This window comes from Physeter macrocephalus, chromosome 14, assembly GCF_002837175.3.
Source record: "Physeter macrocephalus isolate SW-GA chromosome 14, ASM283717v5, whole genome shotgun sequence".
In the NCBI taxonomy this organism is placed as follows: domain Eukaryota; kingdom Metazoa; phylum Chordata; class Mammalia; order Artiodactyla; family Physeteridae; genus Physeter; species Physeter macrocephalus.
This window is the reverse complement of record NC_041227.1, coordinates 89,589,115-89,598,659: the sequence shown is the minus strand read 5'-3', so window position 1 is coordinate 89,598,659 and position 9,545 is coordinate 89,589,115. Positions and strand designations below refer to the sequence as shown.

At 42.1% G+C, this 9,545-nt stretch overlaps 1 protein-coding gene and 1 non-coding gene across 2 annotated transcripts in view; both read left to right on the top strand.

The window, feature by feature from the left end:
- Positions 1-4,842: 4,842 nt before the first annotated feature.
- On the top strand, positions 4,843-4,915 carry TRNAE-UUC (transfer RNA glutamic acid (anticodon UUC)). Its single transcript has one exon. It is a non-coding gene; the product is annotated as a tRNA-Glu (tRNA).
- Positions 4,916-9,100: 4,185 nt separating this feature from the next.
- The window catches only part of ALOX15 (arachidonate 15-lipoxygenase), a 12,311-nt gene continuing 11,866 nt past the window's right edge, over positions 9,101-9,545 (top strand). The window contains 1 exon segment of the mRNA XM_007109201.2: positions 9,101-9,130. Within this exon segment, the coding sequence (XP_007109263.2) occupies positions 9,101-9,130 (30 nt within the window).

Below are 9,545 nucleotides of genomic sequence, written 5' to 3'. Positions count from 1 at the left end.
TTGTGGCACACGGGATCTTTTAGTTGCAGCATGTAGGATCTTTTAGTTGTGGTACATGGACTTCTTAGTTGCAGCATGCATGTGGGATCTAGTTCCCTGACTAGGGATTGAACCCGGGCCCCCCTGCATTGGGAGCATGGAGTCTCACCCACTGGACAAACAGGGAAGACCCTGTATTAACCGTGTAAAGCAAAAATTAGTACAATTGATTCTCACGGCTCCAGGTCACAAGTGCCTGAAGGGAAATTGTAGCATTAAATACTTATATTAGAAAAGATGAAAGCTCTCAAATTAAAAAAAATCTAGCTTTGCATTTAGAAAATGAAAAAGAGCAAATTAAACCCAAACCAAGCAAAAGGAAGGAAATAATAAAGAGCAAAAATCAGTGAAATCGGTGAAATAGAAAAAAAAAAAAAATCAGTGAAACAAAGAGCTGGTTCTTTGCAAAGATCAATAAATCAACAAACCTCTAGTCATGACCAAGAAAAAGAGACAAGTGACAAAACTGCCAATATCAGAAATGGAAATGGAGAGATCACTATAGACTCTACTCACATTAAAAGGATAATAAAGGAATATTATGAACAATTATACCATGTATTTGACAACTCAGATGAAACGGACTAACTACTTGAAAGACTTGAACTACCAAAACTCAAGAAGAAATAGATAACTTGAATAGTTCTATATTAAAGAGGGTTCTGGACCCAATTCCAGCATGGGGGTGGGAGGGGTTTTCCATATCAACAATTCTCCGACACTAGCTGGTGTCCTAAAATTCAATACAATTCTGACACTATCTACCTGGAGATAGCATCAGATCCCACATGTTAAGAGTTCAGTCTTTTTTTCTTCTTTTTGGCCACACTTGTGGGATCTTAGTTCCCTGACCAGGGATCAAACCCAGGCCTACGGCAGTGAAAGTGTGGAATCCTAACCACTGGACCACTAGGGAAGTCCCGAAAGTTCAGTCTTACAAGACTGCCTCTCCCCACGTACCCCCCTGCCCCCATGCACCCCACCCCCACCCCCATGCACACATGTGTGCACACACCTACCCACCTACCCACACACACACACTTCAGATGCCAGTTGCAAGTCCAGGTTATCAATTGTGCTTCTAACCAACTGGCTACAGGTGGGAGGTTCCAACAACCCCCTCCTTGGTTTCAATTAACTTGCTAGAGAGGCTCACAGAACTCAGAGAAACATTTTACTTACTAGACCACTGGTTTATTGTAAAAGGACATTACTCAGGAACAGCCAGCTAGATGCATAGGGGAAGGTATGGGGAAAGGGCTCAGAGCTTCCAGGCCCTCTCTGAATGTACCACTCTCCCCAAATCTCTATGTGTTCACTAACCTGGAAGCTCTCTCGATCCTTTTGGGTTTTTATGGAGGCTTCATTACATAGTCATGAAACTGAGTCCCCCGAAAACCAAGTTCCTCTGCCAAGTTTATGATTAACCTCTCTATCCAAAACTTTATTCCTTTTCTTGTCCCACACATGTTCTCCCTCAAGATTGAGGAGGATCAAAGAAAAGGGGGGACTGTGACAGAGCAGGACCCTATGGGGCCTTCCCAGGACAGATTTCCCCCCAACAATGTCCTCCACCTGCCTCTTGTTTGGAGAAAATCTTTAGCTGCCTAGGCCTTCCCTGAGTTCCATAGAACAAATTTAGTCAGAAGTGAGAAAATGCAGAGACAGAGGAAAGTAGTTAAGCAAGACAAAATAATAGTTTACCCATTAAACAAAGTCAAGGACCTTTAGTACCTCCTCAAGGGCTAGACAGTATTCTGAGCCATATCCTTGAGCTGTTTTGCAGATACTGAAACCCCTACCAGGTGGAAGAAGTTAACTGCACGCTGACCACAAGCACACAGACCTCAGACAGGCTGGAACCAGAAGCTTAATGATGTTGACTCCCAATTATCTCACCACCAACCAGTCAGAAGAGTGTCCACGAGTTGATCATGCATCTCACAACCCTCTCCTTTACCCTATCTTTAAAAACCCTTCCCTGAAATCCAACAGGGAGTTTGGGTCTTTTGAGCATTAGTGGCCTTAAAAATAAATGCTGCACTTTCCTTCACCACATCCTGGTGTCAGTGGACTGGCTTTACTGTACACAGGTCAGCAAAGTTTGGCTTGGTAACAGCCACAGTCGATTAAATCATTAGCCTTTGGTGATTGATCCAACCTCCAGCCCCTCTCCCCTCCCCAGAGGTCAGGTGGGTTGGATGGAAATTCCAACACTCTAATTACATAGTCAGCTTCTCCAGCTACCAGCTCCCATCCTTAGGTGCTTTCCAAAAAAGTCACCTTATTAACATAACAAAAAAACACCTTATTGCTCTCATCACTTAGGAAATTCCAAGCATTCTAGAAGCTCTTGCCAGAAATGGGGATGAAGACCAAATACATATTTCTTATTAAAAATCACAATATTACATATATCAAAGAAATTGAATTTATAGTTAAAAACCTTCCAACAACAAAAACTCCAGGTACAGACAGTTTTGCTACCAAACATTTTGGGGGAGAAATAATACCAGTTCTACACAATATCTTTGGAAAACAGAAGAGGGGAGAATACTTCCCATTTCATTTGATGAGGCCAGCCTTACCGTATTACTGAAGCCAGGTAAAGATGTTGAACCAGGTTTGTTCTCCGACGCACAGCGAGCCAAACACTGAGATGCCGGGGTTTGCAGCAGAGGAAGGACTTATTCACAGGGCAGCCAAACGAAGAGAACAAACCGCAAACCTGTCTCCCTGAATGCAAGAGGCTCAGGGTATTTATAGGATAAAGCTGGTGGGTGGGGAGCATGGGGAGCATGGAGAAAGGTGATTGGAGGTAAGAAAAAGGTGACACAATTGTTGTTCTGCGCAGGTGCAATGAACCTACATGCTTCTTCATGGGACGCATGTCCAGAGAGTGGCAGCGACAGCATGTTCTCAGGGTGGAGCTCCTGGCCCTCTGCCTTCAAAAGGTTACCGGACACTCGCACATGCCCAGGTAGGGGATTGGTAGTTCCAATCAGTCTTAACTAGCTCAAGCTGGAAAAGGACACAGCTGACTCCAAGTTTCTGAAAAAACAACTTGGGCAAACACGTTATTGTTTAGGCTTGGAGTCTTTCTTCTGACTAATTTAGTCAGAAGTCTCACTTCTGACTAAATTTGTTCTTTGGAACTCAGGGAAGGCCTAGGCAGCTAAAGATTTTCTCCAAACAAGAGGCAGGTGGAGGACATTGTTGGGGGGAAATCTGTCCTGGGAAGGCCCCATAGGGTCCTGCTCTGTCACAGTCCCCCCTTTTCTTTGATCCTCCTCAACCTTGAGGGAGAACATGTGTGGGACAAGAAAAGGAATAAAGTTTTGGATAGATGCTTGGAGGACATGCAAATTTTTGCAAAAACAATTAAAGTGAGCCTGATCAGTGAAGGTAGTTTACAAGTTTAATGGATCTAACTGATGATTGCCCTCAGCTTCAAAGACATAACGAGAAAGAAAAACTGCAAACCAATGTCCCCCATGAACACAGAGGGGAAAATCTATAACAATACATTATCAAATCGAATTCAGCAGCATGTAAAAAATGTAATAATCACATCCAAGAGGAGTTCATCCTGGGAATGCAAGGCTGGTATATACAGTTGAAAATCAATCAATGAAATTTACCATCTTAACAGAGTAAAGAAAAAAATTCATGTGATGACCTCAATACATGAAGAAAAAGCATGTGATGATATCCATTCATGATAACTATCAGCAAAATATGAATAGAAGGGAACTTCCTCAACCTGATGAAGTTGAAAACCTACAACTAACATCATATTTAATCATGAAATAATGAATGCTTTTCCCCAACATCAGGCACAAGGGAAAGTTGTCCATTCTCACTGCTCCTATTCAACATCATTGGAAATTTTAGCCAGTGCAATAATGCAAGAAAATAAATAAAAGATACACTGATTGGAAAGGAAGAAATAAAATTGTTCTCATTTCCATTTGATATGATTATCTACATAGAAAATTCAAAGAATCTACAAAAAACCTCCTGCAACTAATAAGTATGCTTTTCAAGACTGCACGATGCATGATCAATATACAAAAGTTAATTGTATTTCTATATAGTAGCAATGAACAATTGGAATGTGAAATAAGAAAGAACAATTTGCAACCACACCAGAAAAAAGAAATACTTAGTAGGTATAAATCTAACAAAACAGGTACATGATCTCTATGCTGGAATCTATAGAATACTAATGAAAGAAATCAAAGCAGACCAAATAAATGGAGAGATATACTTTGTTCATGGATTGGAAGACTCAATAATGTTAAATATCAATTCTCCTCAATATATCTATAGATTCATGCAATCCCAATTTAAAAAAAACAGCAGAAATTTTTGTTAGTAATTTTTGTCAGTATCAATAAGCAGATTCTAAAATATATAGCAAAAGGCAAAAGGAAATAGAATAGCTAAAACAGTTTTGGGAATGAAGAACAAAGTTTCAAGACTCATGCTACTTGATTTCAAGACTTTCTATTAAGCTGCAGTAATCAAGTCAGTGTGGTACTGGCTGAAAGATAAGATCACAGAATAAAATAGGTTGTCCAAAAATAGACACAAATATGGTTAGCTGAGTTTTGGCAAAGATGCAAAGGCAATTCAATTGAGAAAAAAGTACTTTTCAAGAAGAGGTGCTGGAACACCATTTCCATATGCAATCCACAGGCAAAAAAATAAAATCAACCTTGGCCCATTCCTCACACTTCATACAAAAATTAACTTGGAATAGATCACAGACCTAAATATAAAATGTGAAAAAATGGGAATTCCCTGGTGGTCCAGTGGTTAGGACTTGGCACATTCACTGCCATGGGCCCAGGTTCAATCCCTGGTCAGGGAACTAAGATCCTGCAAGCCACATGGTGTGGCCAAAAAAAAAAAAAAAAAAAGTGAAAAAGTAAAACTTCTAGAAGAAAACATAGGAGAGAATCTTTATGACCTTTTCTTTTGTTAGGCACAGGCAAACACAATCTGTAAAAGAGAAAAATAAAGTTTACCTCCTAATAATTAAAAACGTCTTCTCTGCTGAAAACACTGTTAAGAGATGAAAAGACATCCTTACTTCCTGAGACCTTGCTTGTTGGGAGAAAGTATTTGCAAATCACATACCTTATAAAGGTCTTATATCTAGAATATATAAATTACTCCCCAAACAATGAGAAAACAAGAAACTCAATAAAAAATGGGCAAAAGTTTGAAAAGATACTTCCCCAAAAAAGATATACAAGTTTCAAATAAGGACATGAACAGATGCTCATTATAATTAGTCATTAGCAAAATGTAAATTAAAAGCACAATGGCCTACTTCTATACACCTACTAGAAAGGCCAACACTCCCCCGCCACAAGTCACCCCGTCTCCCCTAAGCTGTACTGGCGAAAATGCACAGCTACTGGAACTCTCATACATTGCTAGTGAGAGATTGCATCTACAAAAGGACAATAGACAGAATCATATAAAGAAACAGAGCCATGACCTACAACCACTGGAGCAACCAGCCAGAGACGTTAAACCACACCTCTGAAGCAAACAGTCTAGGAAGCCAACCCACCACCTCTGCAGTAATTGGCCCCAAATGGTCAGGAATTGGTCAATAACCACCAGCTTCCCTAATTTTTGCCCCTGCTTCCAATTTAGGACCAACCAGAGAAAGACATATGGGCTCCCCTAACCAATCACATAGGATGCCCCACTTCTAGTTAGCTCGGGCCTACGGCCTTTGCAAGGCCAACAGCCTCCAATCAGGAAATACCTGAAGCCATCCCTTTTTTCCATTGTAAAGTTTTTGAACTACCCCGCCTGCCAAACACAAGTGATAGTGGCTGACTCCCTTGCCATATAGTAAGCTCTGAGTAAACAGCCTCTGTTTGCTCTCATTTGGGCGATCTTTGTTTATTTCCCCACTGGTGGGAATGCAAATTTTCATGGCCTAGAGAAATCCACAGGTTCCACAAATTTCTGTGGAAGTCTTCAGACTAGTAGTCTCACTATAACTCTGGCCTCTAATCCCAGCTCCCAACATGGGGTCTCTGAATGGTCATTGAATAAACTTAGATGCAAAATTCGGTTCACATCAGATCACATCACATCAAGTATTTCATAACATTTACGAAAGGTCCAGAAGGTTTAATGGACGAAACACATCATGCAGCACAGAGCATTCAGCAATCTCTTTGCCCTCTCATATCCTGCTACCTTTCTCCCACGACAGTTAGGAGAAATATTTATAATGAATTAAATTACACAGCTGGGGGACTTCCCTGGTGGCTCAGTGGTTAAGAATCCGCCTGCCAATGCAGTGGCACAGGTTAGAGCCCTGGTCTGGGAAGATCGCACATGCCGCAGAGCAACTAAGCCCGTGCACCACAACTACTGAGCCTGCGCTCTAGAGCCCGCAAGCCACAACTACTGAGCCCACGTGCCACAACTACTGAAGCCCGTGCGCTGAGAGCCCGTGCGCCGAGAGCCCGTGCTCAGCGACAATAGAATCCCCCAAAATGAGAAGCCTGCGTGCCTCAACAAAGAGTAGCCCCGGCTCGTCGCAACTAGAGAAAAGCCCGCATGCAGCAACAAAGACCCCATGCCGCCAAAAATAAATAAACAAATAATAAAATAAATAGTTAAACAAAAACCTTGAAGATATTTTTAAAAAACTTACACAGCTGGGTCCCACTTTGATGGACTAATACTTGTAAAATACAATGTTAACATATGTTAAGGTCCTGATACTTCCTTCCACAATTTCAGCTGGCCCTACTATACTGGAGCCTCAGTTTTGGATTTTTGAGTTCCAAAAGCCTGGACGTAAAGGGATTGGGAATGACTCCTGTGCATAGATGATGGCTGTGGGAAAAGACAAGCCATGCCTATACCTTTGATTGCAGCCAACGGGTCACCTATTGACTGTTTGCCCTAAAACCCTGCTTAGCCCCTGTCTGAAATATCTCAGGTGGGTGGCCCTTCTTACTACATCAATGTTATTTGTTAATTGCTTTGCTGATTGATCAGTTTTCTAACAGCACTTCCATGGACTTGGTTCAGTCTTCTATCTTTTTCAACACTTGGAGTTTCACTCCGCAGCCAATTAGATGAGCGAGGTTGGTAGCTGGTACGAATAAGGGAGTAATGTATATGAGTAAGGACTAATTTTGTAAGCGGTCAGTTCATCATGAATACTTCCTGGCTTTACATAAGCTTATGAGTTTGGGGATTCAGAAAATAAGTATGTGGACCATATGAGTTATTTATTGCTACATTATCATTACCTCAGTAGCTTAGGGCAACAAACACTTATTACCTCATACAATTTCTGAGAGTCAGGTGGTTCTAGCTCAGGTCTCTCATGAAGTTTCAGTCAAGGTGTTGGCTGGGGCTGTAGTCATCTGAAGGCTTAACTGGGGCTGGAGGAACTCACTCACATGGCTCTTGTCTGGAGGTCTGTTTTTCACTGGCTTGTGGCAGGAGAGCTCAGTTTATTGCCATGTGGAGTGCTCCATAGAGTTTCTTTTCTTTTTTAAAAAAATTTATTTATTTATTTATTTATTTTTGGCTGTGTTGGGTCTTCAGGCTTTCTCTAGTTGTGGTGAGTGGGAGCTACTCTTCATTGTGGTGTGTGGGCTTCTCATTGCAGTGGCTTCTCTTGTTGCGGAGCATGGGCTCTAGGCATGCAGGCTTCAGTAGTTGTGGCTCGTGGACTCTAGAGCACAGGCTCAGCAGTTATGGCGTACAGGCTTAGCTGTTCTGTGGCATGTGGGATCTTCCCGGACCAGGGCTTGAACCTGTGTGCCCTGCGTTGGCAGGTGGATTCTTAACCACTGTGCCACCAGAGAAGTCCCATAGAGTTTCTTAATTGTCCTCATGACATAACAGCTGACTTCTCCCAGAAAAGCAGCTGAAGAGACACAGAGAGAAGGAGAGAAGGGGAGAGAGAGAGAGAGATGTCTTTTAGCTTCAGAAGTCATATACCATCACTTCTGCCATAGTCTATTGGTTACAAAGACCAACCCTGATACAGTTTGGGAGGAGACTATGCAAGGGCATGAATACCATGAGCTGTGGGTCCCTGGGGACTGTTCTGGAGACTGGCTACCACTGTATGCCCTCTGGCCCCCAACGATTCATATTCCTTCCACATGCCAAATACAGTCATCCCCTGTCAAGGCACCCCAAAGTCTAATCCCATTAGAGCATCAGCCTGAAGTCCAGAATTTCATCATCTAAATCAGGTCCAGGTATAGATGAGGTTTCTCAAGTATATATTCTTTTTTATTTTTAATAAATTTATGTATTTATTTTTTAAATTTTTGGCTGCATTGGGTCTTCATTGCTGCGCACGGGCTTTCTCTAGTTGTGGCAAGTGGGGGCTACTCTTCATTGTGGTGCATGGGTTTCTCATTTCGGGGGCTTCTCTTGTTGCAGAACACAGGCTCTAGGCGTGGGGGCTTCAGTAGTTGTGGCACGCAGGCTCAGTAGTTGTGTCACACGGGCTGTAGAGCTCAGGCTCAGTAGTTGTGGTGCACAGGCTTAGTTGCTCTGTGGCATTTGGGATCTTCCTGGACCAGGGATCGAACCTGTGTCCCCTGCACTGGCAGGCAGATTCTTAACCACTGTGTCACCAGGGAAGTCCCTCAAGTATACATTCTTAAGTACAGTTTCTCCAGTGAAATTCCTCTCCTTCTGAAGACCTGTGAACTAAAGAGAAAGTTATCTGCCTCCCTGCTCCACCATACAGTGGTGGACTAGGCATAGGATAACATAGTCATTCCTATTCAAAAAACAGGGAGAAAAAAAAAAGCGGGGAGAGGGCAGACAGCAGAAGCAAGAAGAACTACAATCCTGCAGCCTGTGGAACAAAAACCACATTCACAGAAAGACAGACAAGATGAAAAGGCAGAAGGCTATGTACCAGATGAAGGAACAAGATAAAACCCCAGAAAAACAACTAAATGAAGTAGAGATAGGCAACCTTCCAGAAAAAGAATTCAGAATAATGATAGTGAAGATGATCCAGGACCTCGGAAAAAGAATGGAGGCAAAGATCGAGAAGGTTCAAGAAGTGCGTAACAAAGACCTAGAAGAATTAAAGAACAAACAAACAGCGATGAACAATACAATAGCTGAAATGAAAAATACACTAGAAGGAGTCAATAGCAGAATAACTGAGGCAGAAGAACGGATAAGTGACCTGAAAGACAGAATGGTGGAATTCACTGTTGTGGAAGAGAATAAAGAAAAAAGAATGAAAAGAAATGAAGACAGCCTAAGAGACCTCTGGGACAACATTAAACGCAACAACATTAGCATTATAGGGGTCCCAGGAGGAGAAGAGAGAGAGAAAGGACCCGAGAAAATATTTGAAGAGATTATAGTCAAAAACTTCCATAACATGGGAAAGGAAATACCCACCCAGGTCCGGGAAGTGCATAGAGTCCCATACAGGATAAACCCAAGGAGAAACACGCCAAGACACA